The sequence below is a fragment of the Anas platyrhynchos genome, chromosome 1 (assembly GCF_047663525.1).
Source record: "Anas platyrhynchos isolate ZD024472 breed Pekin duck chromosome 1, IASCAAS_PekinDuck_T2T, whole genome shotgun sequence".
Taxonomy (NCBI): domain Eukaryota; kingdom Metazoa; phylum Chordata; class Aves; order Anseriformes; family Anatidae; genus Anas; species Anas platyrhynchos.
In genome coordinates, this window is record NC_092587.1 from 113,508,015 (window position 1) to 113,529,809 (window position 21,795).

At 37.1% G+C, this 21,795-nt stretch overlaps 2 protein-coding genes across 4 annotated transcripts in view; one reads left to right on the forward strand and one right to left on the reverse strand.

Moving 5' to 3' along the window:
* The window catches only part of GET1 (guided entry of tail-anchored proteins factor 1), a 16,948-nt gene extending 14,190 nt beyond the window's left edge, over window positions 1–2,758 (forward strand). For both annotated transcript variants that reach the window (XM_027449107.3, XM_027449105.3), the window contains exon 5: window positions 1,092–2,758. In XM_027449107.3, the coding sequence (XP_027304908.1) occupies window positions 1,092–1,165 (74 nt within the window). In that variant the 3' untranslated portion in view covers window positions 1,166–2,758. The remainder of the gene's footprint in view (window positions 1–1,091) is intronic.
* Window positions 2,698–17,667, reverse strand: LCA5L (lebercilin LCA5 like). 2 transcript variants are annotated; one of them, XM_027449093.3, is made up of 7 exons: window positions 17,469–17,667; window positions 14,009–14,523; window positions 12,349–12,486; window positions 10,842–10,935; window positions 6,995–7,104; window positions 6,590–6,722; window positions 2,698–4,889 (listed from the first exon to the last, which is right to left on the reverse strand). In XM_027449093.3, the coding sequence occupies exons 1-7, from the start codon at window positions 17,665–17,667 to the stop codon at window positions 4,312–4,314; spliced, it is 1,767 nt and encodes a 588-aa protein (XP_027304894.3). In that variant the 3' UTR covers window positions 2,698–4,311. The 2 variants fall into 2 exon arrangements, with proteins under 2 accessions (XP_027304894.3, XP_038023178.2); XM_038167250.2 differs by lacking the exon at window positions 12,349–12,486.
* Between the last annotated feature and the right edge of the window lie 4,128 nt (window positions 17,668–21,795).

Here is a 21,795-nt window from a genome sequence, read left to right on the forward strand (position 1 = left end):
TGTGTTCAGATCTCATTTAACTCTCAATGAAATGGGATATTGGTCTTTTTTAGATCTTCTCAAACAGAGCAGCTTTATCTTAATATGGAATACGCTCTTGAGAAGATTTCAGAAATATGTTTATATTAAGGAATCCACTGAATTAGTGGAACTGGGTTTAAAAATGGGCAAATACTTCATAGGTCTGGATCACTTACGTGTGTTTCTTATAAACTCCAGAGGTTTCATAGCAGTGAGACCCTAGAATGATTGAGGTTTGCTCTCCTCCGGTTGGCACTTTGTGTCCTCTGTTCCAACCCTTTTTCTCATAGCATTTTTCATAGAATCATCACAGAATCATAGAATATCCTGAGTTGGAAGGGACCCCATTTTTATTGCATTTTTACTTACTTAAATCCTTCTCTTTTGGTCAGTTTGACAAATTAATGATCAGAAGAATATTATGAATTGTAGATGCTGGTTTCTGAGTGAAACGTGTGCTGGCTGTATGCCAAAGGGATAAATAGAGAGGCAGAGTGACAGGACAGTGTAGTACGGCAATCTGCCATGAAGCTAAAATGCTGCTCATGAATCTTCGAATTAGGCTTTTAAGATCCAGCTGCCTTAGAATGAATTCCATATTATGTTGTTGTTGTACCATCTTTAATAGCTGTCTAAGGAATCGTTTGTATCCAGCATGCTGGATACTGCACAAGATGAGTCTGCTTCTGTGCAGGGTAGAGGAGCAGTTTCTGAACTCTCTAAAGTTTCTGAATTTAGGTTCCAAAGTGTTCTGTTATTTGCCATGCCTTTGATTTCAGTGACTTACGCATTTTTTCTTAGGTACACAGTGAAGGTTTTTAAAAGTTGTGGGTTGTATATACCACACTTTGGCTCACAGTCGTGTTATTTGGTGCTCTTCTCCCTAGCCAGTCTTCAGGCTTCCTCAGGGGTTAACTGCTGTCCCACATATCTAGACAGAAAGATGCTCTGTTCCCATTGACCTCAAAATTCTACATTTCATGTTTGACACTACAGGGTTGTTTTCAGAAGCTGGCGTGCTTTAGGGTTACTGATGCAGTAACTTCAGTCGTGTTTTGTATCTCTTTCAGGTGGTGTTGGAATTACCTGTTGGCTTGTGGTTTGTAATAAAGTTGTCGCTATCATGCTTCACCCTTTCAGCTGAAGAAATCCCAGTAATCCATGGAGTCCTAAACTACATTTTCATTATTGCTGCTTAAAAAAAAAAGCATTTGTCTTTTGTGACAGACCAGCTCTGAGATATCTTTTTGTTGCTTCAGTCAGGTATCAGTCAGCATTCCTTTTGATATATTGATTTATTTGATTTTTTAGTTTGTTTTTCAGTTTTGCAGTCAGCAATGTTCAAAGAAAGGCATTGCTATTTATAAAACCTCGCTTTGACAAGTATGAACGATTATGGTTCTGACATGAATCAGACTTGTCATGGCATATTCACCCAAGTCTAGAAGTGTTTGATTTTTATAACTGTTAAGGTGGAAATGCACTGGCAGTAGAAATTATTTTTGGAGCTTTGTTCATTCTTTGCTGTATAATATGGCAGTTTCACCCAAAGCTGGGTTTGCACTTGGTGATGTGGTTCTAGGTAGAAGTTGTAGGTGATCTGGTTGGTTTAGAGCAAAACAGAATTTATTTCCTCCTTGGTTTTTGTTTTTCTTAGTCTAGAATTGGGGTATTCTCAGACTGTCTTAGAAAATACTACTGATATACATGCAGAATCAACCTTTTATCTCTTAAGTGACTTTCTCAGTTGCCAAATACAGAACAGCTGGCAATTTTTTCCTCACAGAATTTTAAAATTCATTGAACACTTGAACTTTTTCCTACTTTTATTGATAACTGATCTTTCTTCCTTGACATTTCTTCTGCTTCCCAAACAGCAAGTATCACTGATAGTGCTTCCTTCCATGTTTTGGGAAGAAAGGTCTAGCCAACCTTCTCAAGCTCCACATTAAGAAAGTAAATGACAGTGCTGTTCCTGCGTTCCTGGGACCTACATTCCCAGGGTTTCAGCACGTATTAATGACAGTCTGGGACAGTCCAAAACAGCTATGTAAATGTAAAAAGGCAAATGAGTGATTTAACTACCTGAAGTAGTAACAGAATGCTAGCGAGCAGAAGGAGGAGGTAAAACAATTTTCTGTTTCATAGTAAATGCTTCTTGCTGTATAAATAGGTAAACAGCCACGACATTTTGAATATAAGGAGAACAAAATTCTTCCGGGTACCATGTCTGTAGAACAGGGATGAAGCTGTGCTACCTCCCGTGCTGCGGTGCTACCCACAACCCTGCCTTTGGGGTTCCACAAGACAAAGCAGTGGTTTTATAAAGCTCTTCTGCACCTCCCTTTTCTGATGTGAGCCTGAACAAAACTTGATGGGAAACCTTCCCTCTTCTGCTGGGCTTTGGGATTCTGGTTCAGCTTCCCACTCTGTACAGTGTTGTGTTATTCCAGGTCCTTTGCCTTCCTGCAGGAAGGCATTAGGGCCCCTCCATAATTAGCATTGTATTTAGAAATTAATTCAAAAGGTCATAATACAGTTTCTGTGTCTGTGTATATGTACGTGAAATGTTTTGATTTTTTAAATGTTAATTATTGATTTTTTTAATATTAAGGTTTACATTTAGCCAACAGAAAACTGAATGCGTTAAATATCAACAAGAAAAAAATGTCAGGATTCAGTCTGTTATGTGTAATGGTGGTTTTATTCATGAAATAAAGCTGTTTGGTCCATCTCAGGTTTTCTAATCAATGCTTTTTTAATGTTACAGTTTTCCTAAACAAAACACAGCACAAATAGAACCCACCTATGTTTTTGCCTAAGGAGGTACTGTTGGAATCCAAATCCACAGATTTTTTATAAAGTATTCAAAACAGATCTTTCTAACTGTGACACTGATGTATTTCTGACTCTAAAGATGTGAGTAATGGTATTTCCACTTAGCTTGTTAGAGAGTTTAACACAGTGAAGTCAAGAAAAGCACTATCTTTTAAAATCTTCTGAATGGTGTTTGCTCTTTATCCACACTTAGCATGAGGTAATCAAACACGCAGTGTGGTGGCAGCTCTAGTCAAACATTTGAGTAAGGGCAGAGAGGTTTTTTTGACTTAGACAATACAAACAGGATTGTTGCTGTGTTTGTTTACTCTTGACTTTGGTGGCAGCAAGAAATACATTATAGAAGTATTAATAGTGCATAATGCAGTCAAAAGAGTGTTTTTCCTTTAAATCACTTTTTAAATCTGTACACTGCACAGCTTAAGTACTACTTCAAAAACTTCAAAATTGAAGAAAAGTATGCTTCGAGTAGGTTCAGATCAAAATATCTTAATAGCCTTTAAAAGCTTTTGTGGTGTGTTTTTTTTCCCTTTATGTAAAATTCAGTAAAAAAAAATACACATTTTTTTCCTAGCTTACATTTTAGCAAACATCTCATGAATTACTATGAGGAAGAAGACATAATCCTCCTACCCTCACTTACATAACCTCAAACATGAGATTTTTAAAGGCTTTTAGAGAATTGGATATGCCTGACTTCTCCAAAACAATACTTTGCTCTTGTACATTCATCTTTGGATGTCAGCTGTGGAAGTTTGCAGGCAAACTGCTTTGATAAGTTTGAACAGTGGAAAAGAATGAAGCTTTAGAGCTTTATAATGCTAGTGAAAACAACGTAATAGCAAATTATTATGTGTGAATTCTGGAAGCTAGTTCAGGAGTGAAGGAAATAAAAAAATAATTTCTTTTAGTGCGCTGTTGGTATTAATCCGGTAACAAACCTTCTGAAAGACTACAACTAGCTAACAAATAGTCAACTTCAAAACTCAAACTGCAGAGAAAACACACACAAAAAAGGAAATTTCCCAAAAAGGACCTACTTGGACACCTCTTAATAACAGGTAAATATGTCATATTTGGTAAGGCACTCATGGTTGCTAAGGTGCATACATGTGCACAAAAACTAAAATAATGTTCTGCTGTGACAACTGATTTGCCCGTCTTTTTTGAAGAATCATTGAAAGAAATTCTAAAAAGTTGAAAGATTTAATATGTTTTATGACATTAGAAACATTGTTTCATTAGGTTTAAAAGATTTAATGTGCTGTGTGTTTTAAGAGGAATGATATTTTGATGTATTTACTGAATATCAAAATAATTTGTGTATTCTTATGAGGTGTTGGACACTACATTGTAAAGTAGTGTTGGTGGTTTAAAATTTGGCTTGTGTAGTCATGCATCCCTTCACTGCTTTCTCTCTCCTCTCATGCTTGAACTTGAATGGTTGTCTTTTCAAACACAGCTTGGCCCAAAGAGCTCTTTCATAAGACTCTTTTTCCTCTCCGCGAATGTCTTGTGAGCACAGCCTTCTGCTTCAGCTAAACTGTCCCTCTGCCTGGTTTTCGTGGCTTTACCAAAAGATGGTTCATACAGCCCAAATGGATTTTTCACTTTGGAGTCAAGTCCTTCGCTGCAGTCCTGACGTGCATGTCTGTGGTTGCAGTGACTGCACTTCCTGGGTTTTGTACCTGATGTAGGAATCCCATGGTGCAAATTTTCAGTGGCTTCTGAGAACATGTACTGTTTCTTCAGCCTAGTGGGTGATTTGTTTCTTGGACCTGGAGATACAAATTTACTCCCTGCCTTCCCACTGTTATTTAGTTGTTCATCTAACTTTTTTTCTTTTTCATATTCTTCCACTGCATCTTGCTCTTGACTGTTCTCTTTTACACCGTCAGTTAGAGGAGCGTCTTCAGTTTTTATCGTCTTTTTCAGTTCCTCTTTAAGAAAGTCTCTCTTTCTTTCTTCTTGTTTCATAAATTCCAGACGAGTGTGTTCCTCTGTCAGTGGTTTGTCTTCCTCTAAATATTCTGAAATGGAATATTGTGGTTTTTAGGAATGTTCTTAAATTGGCTAGGATCACAAACTGTCATGAAGCATTAATGAGAGCACATTTTACTTCGTTATTTCATTTCTTAAGTTGTTATTGATGGCTCTTCAGCCTTGAGGGTTGTGACGGTGCTATTTCCTAATACATATAACAGGATGGAGCAAGATTTAAGCAAGATCATTTTCACTGACCTTTTCCATGACACCTAAATGAATTAGCATGCAAATATAATCCGTATTGAATATGTTACGGTTTCTTAAAGGCTAAATATAGTAGCAGTATAGTTATGTACAAAGTGTCAGGGAAACCACATGAGATCTAAACTCTACTTATCATTTTATTACTATAAAATGGAACTTAAATATAGGTATGGGTTTATTTCCCTTAGTGGACAGCATGCTTCTTGCAGAGAGCAAAATATCTTGTAGTATTCTAAAATATACCGGAATTGAATCCACTTTTTAATGGCAAAGGTATGTGTCCACTGAATGCCTACAAAATGCATTTCTCTGCTACAGGGGACAATTTGTAATAGCTCTGTGCTTTGGAGAGACTCAAAGAGTACCTCCAGAATGAGGCAGAGTCCAAGCTTAAAGGACAAGTAGGTAGTTGCAATAATGAAAATAACTAAATAAGATTTCAGTAAGTCAGTCAAATACTGGCAGTGGGAGAAAGCCAGAGGAGAGACCGGCAAATGAGAGGTAAGAGAGTTTTGCAGTCAGAATCAAAAGACCTGAGTTTTCTGTCAGTTTTAACTGACACTACACAGGGTGACTTCAGCTATCTGCTTGGGTTCATGTGTGGGCTCTGGAAAGGCTTCAAGCTGAGAGGATAGAACAAAACGTACAGGAGTTAAAGCTTTCCAGGTTACTAGCTCTGTTACTAATCTAGTAAGTGACCTCACCAACCTGTTAGACCTCTGCAAATGTGTCGCCATTAGGTCACATCATGTCTACTGTTTGTGAAGTATTTAGCATGATGGCACTCAGATCTCAGTTGTATATAAAACCCTCACTATAAAAATATGTATCTGTATATATTTTTAGAAAGAAAAAAAAAAGAGTGAGCCAATGCATCTGTTTCTTTATCTGTTTCTTCTGTTCTGTAGAGTCCCTTTGAAATAAAGTTCTTTATACATGTAGATAGTTCCTCACATATAGTCTTTATATGAGATCAGAGTCGATGGCAACGATTTACATAAAATCTATTTACAGTGATCATTGCAATGCGGAGATACTCCCAGCCCTTGAAAAACTGCTCTTTTCCTTTCTTAGCAATTGATCGTGAGACAGAATTGATCTGTTGACATTCACTATGATGAAGATTCACAACCAACAATTTGAGATCAGTATTTGATTAGTGAGAAGTTAACAGGGAACCATTAACTGAAGTATATTTTTACAGATGAAGCGCTGAATTTTTACCAACATCATCAGGAACTGCTTTTAGAAGTACATCAGTATAACGATGCCTTATACTGTGGAGCTGATCTGCTGTCAGTGTAGCACCACCAGCAGCTGGGTTTCAGCGACTTTTAAAATTTACTGCTTTGTAGAGCTAGTTACTGACACTCAGGTGCCAACTAACAGCTGGCAGACCCATGTAACTTAACCAACATCACCACGTCATTCAACTTCTGAAAAGATCAAAGGCGTTTCCGAGGAAAATGTTAAAATGTACCTCTATGCCTTCTACTGAAAGGTTCTGGTTTTGGTATTCTCTTGGCTGATTGCTCCTCGGTTTTCTGTTGGGCATCTGTGTATGCTTCATTTGCTTTAGCTTTTTGGTTCTTATCTCCTGAAGGCTTTTTCACCTACAATTGACAATTAAAGGTAAAATACTGGGGAAATAACTTGTTTAGTGACTTTCTAAAGAATACGATCGGTGCAATACTTGTAAAAAGACTGATGTTTTCTGTTAAGTTCTTTGTATCACAACTTTTGTCCTAAGTATTTTCTGTAATTATCATACAAAATGCACATCACAAAAAGTTCAGATGACTGATAGGTCTGATACCAAAACTGAGGAAGAACATACAGTTTATTCGAGAGTTTAAGCAAGGGATTGGATCCAGATCTTTCATACCTCCGATAACAGAATTGGACTTTTTTCTGTTTCCTGAGTCTGGTGCTGTGGCAGCAGCAGTGATCTAAAACTCCGTTTATCTACTTGCACTGACGTGTTTCTGCTGGGACCTATTGAAAAAAGACAATCATTAGAAACACAGCAGTTTCTGGAATTACATCATTGGTATAAATAAAAGATATGATTGATGACTAATATTGGTATGTGATCTAGGATTTAAGCATCGTTTTGCTGCATGTCTTAAATTCCCTTCAATAAGGGAATTCTTTCTTACGAATCTGGCTGAAATTGGAACCCACACATAGTAAGAGTTAGGTTTTATTAGTTAATACCTGATGTTAATGAGAAGTTTAAGTGTGCATCAATAAATTAAAATCCCACAATGCATCCTACATTTTGAATATGTATTCTTATACGTATTGCTGTGCAAGAGTACAAACAATAAAAAGTGAATAACATAGCTAGTGCACAAATGTGCTGTGACTTTCCTTTTCAAGGATGTAATAAAGTTTCATTATCTATGTTTTCTTGGATTTTTTATTAGAGACTTTGAATTCAGCTACCCAGAAGTTCGAGTATTTTCATCAGTACATTGTAAATATACTTACACTTAGATTTACAAATATGTCATGATCAGATAGGACACGTGAAGTCAAGATGAATGTGTCTATAGCCTAAAGACCATATTGGCTTAGTTTGTGTGGTAATATCCTAATGTAAATTTAACAGGTCTGGGAATGGCTCCTACGTTCATATCTTACAGAGTATAACAAGCATGCTTGCTTTCATGCCTTCTGACTCAGTTACTCACCTTGCTCAAAGTTAAGCATTTCTATAAGGCTCTGTAGAACCAAACTTTGAGGGCAATACTTCGCACTACCTGAAATATCACTGCTATTTGAAAAGGGATTCCAAGGGAGTGACTGAATGCTCCATTCAAATGAGTACCTGAACGGAGTTAGGACAGGATGATAAGGGCAAGGCCAGCATATTGTTCTTTGATTCTATTTTTAGCATAATTTGACCTGAGTACAATAGCTAAGAAAGTTGCTAGCACAGGAACAAGACCGTGACCTTACCTACGTCAACATTCAATCTTACTCCCAGTTTTGATCTTTGAAATCAGAAGAGTATCCACAAAAACGATGATCTTAACATGTTTGTAGTTTGGTGGTAATAAGGATGTTGATAACTAATTTGAGAATTACTTCTGAAGAAATGACACTGATGTGGAGGGAAACTTTTCTTTTTTGAACCAGTAAGTTTCTTCATAAGCCTTTTGAACAGAAAACAACTGAACATTCCTCAGATCCAGAACTAGGGGGAGCTGTACCTCTAGATGAGCTGGTGTGACCTTCCAGCAACGGATCAACGTTTGCTCTCATGGACAGCAAACAACATTAACTAATTTGCTCAAAAGATCAATTTTATTTATGTATATCGAGCTTTCTGATAGTTCTTCAACTGGAGTGTTAAAAAATGAAGCCCCACAGTTGTTTTTTTCTTCCCTGCTAAGTAAAATTTTTTACAAATCTAGAAAGGAAAATAACTACTTTAAGAGGTAGCTCTTTCCACATCTGCAAGAGGAAAATTCAGGCCAACAGTGAAAAGGAAAAACAATTCTCAGTAATTCCAGTTCTGGGTTTCTAAATCATCTGTTTCCATTAACTGGCAGAAAACGAAGCACTTATTGGGCAAAAATACCGAAACACCAGACAACTTTGCTGAGAACCTATTCACATTGCAAAATATCGGGTCTCTGTTCAGCTAAGCTAACTTAAGTAGTAATCAATGATTTAATAGTGTAATTTAAATAACAATATTGTAAACGTCCACATATGAGTAAATTAAAAAAAAAAAAAAAAACACACAGAGGGTGATGTGATGCAACTAAGGCTGGAATTCAGTGCTTCACAAAATAAACTTGTCTGACTTGGAATGAGAAGCAGGAATTTCTTTCTAAATCTTAAAACTTGAATTACCAACTTTATCCCTGTAGTTCACTTATCACTAATGCAGGGTAATAGATTTGCAAAAGCAATATATTAGGAAAGAAATAAGCAGTTGACTACAGTAAGACCTCATACTGATAGCATATTTCTAAGAATTCTGGGGGCATGTGCAATATTTCCAGAAGTTGTTTGCTACCAACTAAATTTTAAGTGCTCTTAAGTACCCATGTGAAGAAAGTTCCAATTTCTCCTTCAATAAAGAAGCAGGAATATCTAGTATTTTAAAGAGGTGCTTAACCCAGGCAGCTCAATGTTCAAATCATTATCCAAAAGTAAAGGGTATTAAGGTGGCTGTGCAGAAAGCTCTCCTACAGAATAGTGACATGATGTTTACAATTCTGAGTGGGAATTTAGATGTGGGGAAAGTACTAGAAATGTGTTATTTCCTGTATAAAAAACATTTATTAGTAAAGGTTGGATACTACAACTAAAGTGTATGTCAATTACTAGAAATTTGTAAGTGTTTCCAGAAAACTATCTGCATCAACGTTTTTGTCCCTGCAGAATACAGTGCACATATGGGCAACAAAGCAGGTTTTGGCTTGTATGATTTGTGATTGTTTTCAGCTGCTGTGCCCTCAGGTCAAGGGGTCAGATTCACTTGTCAGAACATAGGTGCTATTTGAGATGCCCCAGAGTATCCAAGGTATCCACATAAGGCTGGCCAACATTACCCAGGAGCAATGGGACTCCTGTGTCCTTCTGGAACAGCTACAGGGCCAGGCGCTGTGCTAGGACATCTCAAATGCCACTGGATACCCATAATTAGGCAACTGAATCCCACAGAAGGTACATGTACCTACTCTGGGAATGGGTTGATAGACAAGATTGTGTATGGTAAATAATTCTCTCAAATACCCGTCTCAGTATCCATATGAAGGAAATACTGTTTAATAAAGACTTTTCTTCCTGTTGATAGAATTAACTTTCTATTATTTTATTCTATCTTTCTACACTATTTTAAACAACATAAATTTTGTCAATTGAATTAATTGAGAGATTATCCAATTACTGGGTTATTATAATCTCAGGTTGCCCATTTGAATTTACTTACACTAAATAACCAAAAGACTACTAAGGATAAACACTATTGTCTCAGATATGCTGACAGTATAACCATCAGATTACCCTTTAAACTTTCTAAACCTTGTATCTGAAAACAACTCCTATCCTTGCATCCCAACAAAACACAAGTTGCAGAAGCCTCAGTAATGGGCATTGAAGTCTTTCTGCTATTTATAAGCTGCAGGGTTTAAGAAATTTAAAAACGAATGAACAGCTTTTAAAGACCCAACTAAATTCATTATTTTTGGTAATCTAGGGGCACTTTGAAAATCTGTACTAACACTAGCAACTTGCTACAGGGGGATTGGTCATGAGGTGCTTTGATTTAGTGAAACATGTTGTAGGAATTTTAACTCTAGATGACCACTTCTGGCCAAATCAAAATGAACAGCCTGAATAAAAATTAGGCTACAAAAGCTATGTGGAGTGATAGCTTCATGCTCTTAAAAACAAACTGGCAAACATCTCTTGATGCAAATAGACACTTAAAATAGCAACACTATTTCAGCGTCACTGTTAGAATACTAAACCTGTGTGTATCCTAAAGGTTATTCATGATGAAAATTGGGTTAAGTATTAAAAACAGGTCATGTATTTGTATTTATAGAATAAAGGAGAAAAAAAAACAAGCACTTCTGTCTAAAGTGTATGTACGAGAATATTTTTAGCCTATATAAAAGTACCATATTGGCTTTTATTTTGCCATACACATCCCAGTTATAAAATAATATTAAGTTTCACATAACTAAGGAAAATGATTATACTCTTACTTTTTTCATGAGGTACTGAATCACCTCTGTCCTTTGGGATTTTAGGCATCCGATTTGCATAAATATTTTTTACATAAAGTTGCCGATCCTTTTCCTAAGAAGAAATGAATACAATTAAGTTTCTAGTATGCATTAAAAAATACTTTTTACCAAACCAATTTTCCTATGGTGGGAGAAAACTGACATCAATTTTGCTTTGTGCCAGATCATTTGGTGACTGTCATTTAATTAAACATAGTCTAATCATTTTCTTTCATAAGCCAAATCAAAATTATCCATTTTTAAGGCTAAGAGCACATCTGTATACCTTTATAACACAATATTCAGAAGATGGAGCCTTCTGTAACATGCCATAAACTTCAGAGGCACACTTTTAAAAAATATTTTGCAAGAGTCCTGCTTCCTGCTCCCATATTGAAATCTATCTTAAAAAAAAAAAAAAAAAAAAAAAAGAAAAAAAAATAGAGAGAGAGAGAGATTTCAGTAACATTCTCACTAAACAATTCTTAGTGTGCAAAAGGACCTGCATTTAATTTGGACATACAGGCTGATCTGAAAGTGTGTTTGGACACCTTGAATGGTCTGAATAAGCCAGGTGTCCAAAACTACAAATGTGTGAGTATAAACTCCATTCTGGCACAAAAATAAAGTTAATAAGCATGACTGGTCTTTGTGGTAAAACAATAGAAGGCTTGGGGAATCTAAACATAACATTAAGAGAACTGAACATGCACAGAAAACTGTGGAAAACACGTGACGTAGAAATATTTAGAGACGTCTTAAGGTGTGAACTATAAAATAATTTGCACTCTGGAACAGTTTTCCATTAGTGTTCCCAGAACTGTGGTTATTCCCATCTTCCACAGTTCCATACATAGAACAGACTCTGTGGCAGGGAATTAGCAAATGCTGTTCAGGAGACGTTGGCACAATGGGTACAGCACTGTACTTTCTTCCTCTCCCAGCAGCTCACTGGTTGCTCAGGTGCAACCCAGGATATTTGTTCTAGTGTGCGTTTAGTATATAAATGTTACAGTAAGTGCTGAACTTGACATATTTCTCCACAAAATATTTGTGTAAAGAACAATCTGGAATTTGAAACAAACATTTGAAATATTTACTTAAGTCTTTTTGTTAAACTTTAGTTTTCCAGGTGTTTGGCTTATTTTGATTTGAAAGTGTTTCTGTAAAGGAGCTCATAAAAAGTTATTAGATAGATATATTGGCCTACATCTATCCAAATGGTAACAGGTTGGTGGGGCTTGTGTGTTCAAATTGCGACACATTAACCTGTTCCAATTAGCTACTGAACTACTATTAACTTTTGACAACAATTTCCGTATATTTTGAGGTTTGTTTGGGTTTTTTTTTGGTAGCCTATAGGAAATACACTCAAACAGGAAACAAAAACTCTGTTAGTAAATAATAAATGAGGCAAAAAGAATAGATAAAATTAAAGACTTGAATCTTCCTGCAGCAACAGAAACCTCTTTAGAATCTGGAATACCTTAATTTTTTGGTGAAGAGTGCTAATTTCCATTTGCAAGTTCTTTGTAATTATCCCAGCTTCAACGGCTTTTTTACTCTCCTCTGCCAGCTGACGACTAAAGGTGCTATTGTTCAACTTCAGCTGCTTTTCTAGGCTCTTAAAAAAATTACATATTTTACAATATGGATATATTCAGCATGACCATTAAAAAAAAAAAAAAAATCAATTCTTACCAGATCTAGAAAATAAGCACACTAATATAATGAAAAGTAAGCTTCTAATTATTGTAAACAGTGAATGACATTAAGGAACATCTCAAAATTTACTTTAAAAATGAGCAAAAACTGGTTTAAAACCTCATTGTATTAAAATATATATATATATATTTGGCATTCAAACATAAAAGTTAAGCCTGTACACAAATTAATGAAAACAATAACTTCTGAGACATTTTAAGACGTTTCTGTTCACACTGAGATGTATTAACTATGGCATCATAAGGAGGTGTAAATGAAGAGTAGGTACTTTACTGAGTACTTTATCACCAGAACCCAGTGCCATGCACTGAAGTGATAGTTACTAAAATTGTAGGGTGGGAACCCAATCCTGCTAGCTTTTTATAGCTTCTCACTGGGACTTCTATAAATAGAAAGTTTTCAAAACAGTGTCTGAATTCAGCTGTTTATATTTTCTTTCATGTAATAGAAGCATTTCAGACCTAACTGTTCAAATGGTTGATTACCTGGCTCTTTATTTAATTCTGTGAATAATGTACCCCATAGAAAATAGAAATTAGCCCCTGGAGGACAATGGAAATTTCATTCTTCTAGTTTTGTAGTAAAGAGCGTCTTCTTGTGAAAGGTTTGTTAAGACTAAAGATGCAGGAAATAAAAAAGATAAAGTGAATGATCTCCTCTTAAACTCTGACTTGGCTTCTACTGCAGTTGCATGAACCAGACGTAGAACCAACCCTAAAATCTACAACTCCGGACTGTTGCCTCATGCAGCAGCTGCCATCCAGCCAACGGCAGAGAGCAACATTACTTAGTGAAGAGGGGATGTAGTTAAGCCCATGAACACCACATGAAAGGCAAAGTGCATGATCCAGGTAAGGCAGCTTCAGCTGTACAGGTAGCTCAACAGCGGGCAGGTGGGCTCTGCCTGTCACTAACCCCAGGTTTCACCCAGGTGAATTAGGGCTTGGTGAGGTCCACACCATTGCAACTAGGCTGCCCAAGAAAGCCTTGGTAACTCCACGCTGCTGGCAGGAAGCACAGCAGTAAAGCTGGGATTAAAAAAAAATAATTTGAGGTTCTCCACCTTTGGCAAATAGGCATTGCCTGCTCTGCTGAAGATCACCTGCTCCATTGAAGATTGCTCTCCAGCAACATGCTATGCTTCCCACCTAACAGGGGCAAGACAGAGAACTTAAGTCTTAAACATTGTTATTGCCAGATTTAATTAATTCACTCATTACTGACAGATTTTAGAATATTGGAAGGGGACCCCCTACTTCCATTTTTAGTACCTTATACTCTGGATTAAAAAGAATGCTCAGTGTTACAGGACCCTATCAAAATCATCAATGTGACAAGAAGCAGCTAAAAATTTTCCACTGCTCATGCACAGAAACCTCTTCTTTTATACTTCTACCAATACAAACATAGGCACATATTACCTGTATTCTCTTAGTATTCACTTCCATTTTTTCTGTAAGGACTGATAATTTGTGATAAAGTTCCTCTCTTTCTGCAAGAGCCTCATCTTCCGAAAGCATATGCAAGGCCTGCAAAGCATCTTTAGTTTTTAGCAGCTCTGCTTCAACTTTTCTGAGCTTCCTGGACGTGCTTCTTTCTTCCTTCTGAGACATCCTCAGATGTTGCCTTAAAGCTCTCACCTCACTACAATGCCTTGCTATAAGATCGGGCAAAACCCTTTCTGAATTTTCATATCCACTTATGGCCTTCAAGTGACGCCACTGGAGCTGCTTCAACACCTGGTTTTCTAAGTTTGACGTTCTTAATTTCTGTTGTAAATCAAATATTTCATTCTTCAGCTCTTTAATTTTATGAACTCTTGCTGATAATATTCGCTGAGCCACTGTATTTTTTTTCTGGGAAATCACATTATTCTGCAGGCTTAAAAATGAAGGATTCTGATGTGGTTTCTTCTTAGCTGGCAGTTTATTTCCTCCTGCATTCAGACCAAAGGAAACTGACATTGATATATAGCAATCATCTGAGACAGCAAAATCACTGTACTTCTTTACTGCTCACATAAGCTCCTATACTACTCATCCAGGCTACTTACATGGTGGTAACATGGTGGTACATTTGACAAAATACCCAAAATCTATACTAAAACACCAATGTTCAAATATCTCATAGACAACTCCATTACAGATTTTATACCTGTGTGTGTATGTATTTATGTGGCTGTACTGAGCTAGAGCTACCTAGGCTCCCTCCTTTCACTCTCAGGAGCCATTTTCATTTGAGAAATGCCATTAATAGCACGGCGTCATGCTCACTTTCCTTTAATAAGGGTAACTAAGTAGGTGTCGTCTTCTGGGGCAAACACCAATAAAACTCTGTGAATAATTTAGTGAAGTATGCTTATAAAGTACACAGTACTCCAGTATCAACAGAAACAGTTGTTCCCTCTCTGTAAAAATTCACCTAACTCATGTATTCATGACCTGGGGATTGATGAACCAAATGCATCCCATCTAGAAAGATTCCTATAAGCATCAAGAGCAGGACCTACACCTTGAAAAGGGCATGACAGAAGAAAAATAACAGTAATCTACACGTCTGCAAGCACTCAGAAACACGACGTGGTTAAATTTCTCTGCAGCTATGACTTCTAACCAGAACTTTTTTTTCCTACAACTTTTAAGTCAGCTTCAAATTGAACTAGGTTTTTAACCCTTACATGCTTGTAAGCATAGAACAATTAAGCAGTTGTGTACGCTGCTTCTATACAGTAATTAAAAAAAATCTTTGTTGCCTTGCTTTCTAAGTGTATCACTGTCATTTGCCTCTCTGTCTGGACAACGTTCTAAGTGAATTATTTTCATTTTCCTTTCCTGAAATCTAATTAGAATTTGAAAATAGTCAAGGCTGTAAATCTCTGTGTTCTCTTCTTTTTCAGGCACATACTCAGTTTCACTATAGTTCTCAAGGCATTCCAAGCTGTATTTTACTGAAGTTTATAATAGTAATTTATAGATCAAATAACATTGTGAGTATAAACCACACAAGGTCCTAACCCCCAAAAAATGAACAACTGAAAAGGACAGATTTTTTTTCAGAACTTCTGTTGAATTTGAGGGGTTTCTGCACACAAACTGTTTAGGGGAGCAGGCCCTCACTAGAACACCCTGTGGCAGAAGGGAAGCAACATCAAAGGCACAGCGGGAAAAAGCAAAGTAGGACACTGCCTCTGGCAGCAGAAAGCCACAGCCTCACTCCTTCTGTGACCGCAGCTAGAACAGTGGAAAGCTCTGGAAGGAGTATTACCTAGGAAGACAGAGGTGAGTGGGACCGTGGCTTCTTTTGGGGGAAAGGTTCTTCCTGCAGCAGCACTTAATCCTGTCTTTCCACTTCCCTGCTGGGGACAGTTAGAACAGCCTATCCGCTCTCTGCAGCTTCTGTCCAGCTCTGGCACTCCCCTTCCTAGGATGTCTTGGACCTGACACTGATACCTGATTTTTAAGGCAGGAAGCTAAAAAGTATTGAAAGTGGTCAGATATATAATTTGGATACAATAAGTAGGCAGGTGATGATGGGGTTGGAATGGCAGGAGAGACTGTAATAGGGGCAGAGCAGTTTATGTTTTCACTTGGGCTTTAAATGAATTAAGAAGGATTACCATGGAGATTCAAGTAAGCAGAGAAGAAATTATAGCAGTGACCTGAGGTCAGTGATGTTTAAGACCTTCTGCAGTGAGCAAAATTAACAGGTGCTGTGAAAAAAAAAACCTCATTAGATGTAAAAAACAAAGCAAATATGCAACTATCATGCCTGCATATTCTCTGCAATATGATTCCACTGCAGAAAGACTACAATAAGACCACAAATGTGGTGATGCAAATATTTGTAAAATGAGAACAACCATTACAGTACTATTTTATTTTTTTTCAGAATATAATGAGAGGATGTAAATCAAACTGGAAAATACCTTCCTGAAAAAAAAAAAAAAAAAAAAAAAAGATGAAAACGGTGTGAAATCTATACAGGTCATACAGGGCAAAAAATGTGGGTTATAAGCATCTTCCTGAGAAATTGACCATACCAAGTAACCATGAACAAACAAAAATAATCACTTAAAATATCCAACACAGCTAGTAGCCAATAATATTTCTGCTAAAAAAGATTTTAAAAACTGGTTATTTTTTTGGTCCTCTAGTTTCATGCCTGTCTGACTTGACACCAGCATGAAACTTACATAATAGAAAGTTATCAGCGAATAGAAATCAGCGTTTCTTCTCTCCTTTTTGGTAGATCTAGATGAAGTTTCAAAGCTTAGGAGGAAAAAGGCCAATGTTTGACATTTTTTGACCTTGTATGCTGGGATTTAGGAAGGTATAGGTCTAGAAATGAAAATATGCAGGATAGATTCTTCACTGTTAACATTTACATAGAGGTGATATATTTGTGCTCTATGGTCTTTCAGTTAAAGCATAAATTTAATTTTTACATAACACACTACGATTAAGCTGGCCAAAACATGGTGTTTTGTGTCAAAAACAACACATTTGTGCAGAAATGTCATTTTTGAGCAACCTTCCTTACGAAAGGCTTTTTCAGATTCATCATCTCATAAATGGTCAAAACCAGAGAAATTGGAATATTTGCAGGAGCTGTTTTAACAATGAGGAATATAGACTATAGAGGCGTTCTTGCATCTCAGGTGATTATCCTGCCGCTTGGATCACTGAGCTTTGTGGAATAACTTGATAAGGAATCCCTACCTCTCTTTCTCCCTTTTCCCAGTGTTCAAAACATGATTTATTATTTTTATTCACTGTCAAAATATTTCCCTTGCCTTTCTAATTACTGAAAAAATGCCAAAAAGGGGGAACAGCCATATTTCTCAAGACAGTTTCATTTGTCTACCAACAGAAAACAAATTACCATTTGGGGAGAAGTTAAGCTGTCCTTTTTTCTTCTTTTTCTTTTTTTCATCTTTTGGTGTTTTCTTTTCTTCAGTTCCTGCTAGTTCTAAAGAATCACTGCTTCCAGCTGTTTCAGAGGACGTCATTGACAAAGCCCTCAGAACAGTTAGCGTGAGGATTTTTGCTTCCGTATTCTCCGCTGCGTCGCATACAATCATTACCTCTGCTACAGCTCCTGCTTCTGATACTTCTGTGCTTTGGGGAATTGTGTGTCCCTGACTTCTCTGCCACACACGGACTTCCTATGACTTAGTATCTTCTTGCACTAAAACGGGGAGGAAACAATCATCCAAGTTCATCATTGTGTTGAGGTAGAAGTCTTAAAAAATAGCCTCTATAATCTATTAGGAATCATAATGTTTATGAGTTGTTTACACTTAAATAATACTTAACAGTATGCAACTAAATTAAGCAGTGCTAAGAAATACTAATCCATTAAAATATTTCTGTAGTCTGTAGGAAGCAGCAGGTTTATTTACAGAAAGAATTGCAACATGAGATTCAATAGTTTTTATCTCAGAATTTACTGTAATACTGCCATATGTTTTCTGAAGGTTTAAGAGAAGGTTTTCTAAAGGTTTATTACTGTTCAAATGTAATCAGATACCACAGTTTGTTTCCAGTAATGTACGCATTTTCTCCATGATTAACATCATTTAAAAGAAGTGCAATTGCATTTATGTTCAATGTCAAAAAAGTGCTTTACAATATTAAAAAATAATTGTTTCTTAAGTCTCTAGATGCCGGATATTGATAGTATTTTTATATTATTTTTAGCTTTCCATTCATATTATAAAAATATCATTTCATCATATTTTTCAATACTTAGATCACAAATCAGATCACAAAGTTAAGTTATGCTTTAAAATAGGAAAAAATCTTAACTGGCCTAGTAACCCTGTAAGCAGAGGATGTAGCAGCACATAAAACTTTACAACAGAGTATTTTATGACTGAAATAAAAGTCTTTTTGAACTCTTGTGTGTTGTTTATTTTATCTATTTTCAAACAAAATCAATCAAACAAATTTAAAAAAATTCCTTAAAAAAACAACTTCCCAATGTAATCAAAGTATCTCTGCACAATTTCAGAAGAACCAGTACGGAAAACTCTCCTGTTGCTTACCAAAGGCAATTTTTTCACATTCTAACTACACTTAGTACATTTGTTTGCTTTTGAAAATGCTGTAAGAAATTTGACAACATATCTAGGTGCTCACACAACTCTGAAAATACCACTTGTAATGCACTGTTGTTGTCAAAGATGTGGAGATCTTATTTTGTTTATGTTCTAAGTAGCATTGTTGCTTCCTTTGGGGCTGTCCTTTTCAATAGTCAATTTTCAAATAAAGTGATTATTCCTAATTAATTTTTTTAAAGATAACATAATTAGCATAAAATGTAAAATGCTAACATTTTCTTTTTCTTTGTAAATACGTTATACCTCAATATTTTTTGCTTACTGAGTCTACTGGAGCACAGATCAGTTTGGCAACATTATTTAAACACTGTAATTCTGTTAAAAAAAATATTTCCTGGGCTACACTTCAGTCCCTTTCTTAATATGACCCCAAGACTACCCAGACCATAGTTTTACAAATGCAGAATTCTACCCACTGGTATAGCAAGCTGTATATTTTGGGGGGATTTAGGAGGGAATATTGATTCCATAAAAGAGATTTGAGGAGAGCTTAAAATGATATTCTAGTTCAGGTAAAATTTAACAAGTAGCTTTATCTTAAAAAAAAAGAAAAAAGGGGGGGAGGGGGGTAATATTTATAGTACATTCTAACTACTTGGTTGACGTTTTTGCTTCATGGTGGCATTTTATTTTTAATTAAATTAAATTAGAGGGAAATCAGCAAACTCCCCTTCCCCCCCTCAAAAAAAAAAAAAAAAAAAAAAAAAAGGTAATTTAGGATTGAACAAAGTATTTTAGGTTAAATCAATACCTTTTCCTTACTCTTCATTCCCTTATACAAACTATTCCTCATTATGGGAGATTAGGCAGTGCCCACGGTCCTGCTAAATTTGAGCCACTGCCATAAGCCCTGGCTGATGGGAACCCGTATTTTGAGGATTAGACGAAGGACAGCTTGTTACACAGATTTGTAGCTCTGTTTCAGATTGATTTGGCACTGTTAACACTTTCTGGCCAAATTGTGTTTAAACCAAATAAGCTTAAATTAAACTTGAAATTACTGCTTTGATTTTGTTTGATGAGACGCGTGGGTTGAGGCTCGCGATCCGGCTTCAAAAAGCAGACACTGGGAAGTAAATAAAACACAAAAGAAGAAGCCAAGAGGCGACCTCTGCCCTGCTGGCCGCCATCCCCTATCCCAGCCCCCTGTCCCGCAGCCCCTCCCGCCGCCATTACCGGCCTCTCCAGCCCATGGGGGCGCCGCCGTTGCCATGGCGACCGGCGGCGGCCGCAGGGCACCCTGGGACTCGTAGTCTCAGGCGGCTCCGCCATCTTCTCTCGCCCCCGCCCCGCGCCCTGTCCCCAGATCCCCGTTCCCCGGCCCCCGCACTATGTGAACCCCACTGTTGGGGTTACTGCCCCCACTTTTTGGGGCAGCTGCCCCACACTGGCCTCTGGGGAGCCCCAGTGTGCGTCCCAAAACAGCACAAGGCCCTATGTGAAGGGGGGAGACTAACGGGGGTTTGCAGGCAATGGGGTTGTGCTGAAACAGGGAGATCCGAGGGGGGAAATCGCCTAAAAATGAAAGGAGCCGTGCTGCGAATTGTGCTCTAAAATCCTTACCTGTAAAGGTTTCTGGGGACAGAGGCCTTGGGCTGTATCCTGTTTTCTCCCCATCTCCTTCAGGAGGGGTTTTGGGTGCAAAGGACGGGAGAGTGGCATTTGCCAGTTCTGTTGCAGCTCTGACCGTGTGGTGGTGCAAATATTTAGCACTTTAAGTATTAATTATTAATATCACTATATTTGCAACAGTTTATCAGTACGCTTCAAAGCGAATGACCTCACCACCCTTTCTTTCTAACTCTTCAGGGCATTACTATCCAAATTAACTCATTTGGAAACAGTATGTTCCCAATCGCTTGTCATTTTCATTCAGTTTACTAGAGTGTACTTACATACATATTTTCCTGAGAAACAGTCACTCCTGGCAAAAATTTATGTTTTCAGACTAAGTTGTTTATCTACTTTTGCAGGTAAATTTTCTGTGAAAATACCCAATTCTAATTGGCTTTTCCTTTTGCTGGACCTCCTGTTGCCTCTTAAAAGAAGAAAAAATGACAGATGGTGAGCTACAGTAAACACAGCAAACTATCCATAGCATTATTTTTAGTTTTCACTAAGGTTTCTCAGGATTCCTGTTCCATATAAGAAATACCACATTTGCTGCATTTTCAGCTTCATATAATGTTTCAAACGCAAAAAAAAAAAAAAAAAAAAAAAAAAAAAAGCAAAAAAAAAACACAACACCACCTTAGTTTCAAGGATAGCACTGCTAACTATTGTGTTTTCAGCCCTAATCACTAATCAATCCTAAAAGGGAATTTCCATTTAAAGTATTTTTAGGATTGAACACTGCAACGTTCAATCAATAATTAGTTGTGCATGAACACGTTCTAAAACCTAGAATTTTCATCTCTGACACCAGGTCAGCTTGCTGACCTATTCATGGTGCTCGTTTACAGCAAAACTGAACTTGGCCCTTAATACTTGAAAATTATCTGTTAACGTTTAACATTCTCAAAATAACTTTCATGCTCAGAGACCTGCAAATACGCGCAGGCAGACACTGAATTGTGACCATCTCTGGGATAGAAGGCAACAACCAGATGGAAAAAAAGAGCATCCTGCATACCACAGTAGAACAGAATATTTTTTACCAGGAGTTCTGGACCTCTTCTTGTGCCTTGGAAGTTTTCACTGATGATGCAAAAAGAAGGAAAAAAAAATCCAATAATAGAGACTGGATACATACAATCGACAAAATCACCCTCCTCAGTATCAGGAAATACAGTGACATACTCATTTCAGATAAGCGCCTGAGCCCTGCGGTTTGGATCATGATCTGAGTTCTTTACAGCTGAGCGCGTTTGTTACAGGGGCTTATTTCAATATGATCTCTACTAGAATTACCTCTGATCCTATGCTCCCCCTACTCTTTCTCCTCCCCTTCCCTTTCTAAGGTGAAATTTGTATCTACCCCTCTGAAATCTCTTTGTTGTTGTCAGGGAGAGGGCACAAGCTCTTTTGTGCAGGAGGTGGCTGTAACACCGATGCAACTTTAAACGTTACCCTACAGCTCCGTGATCC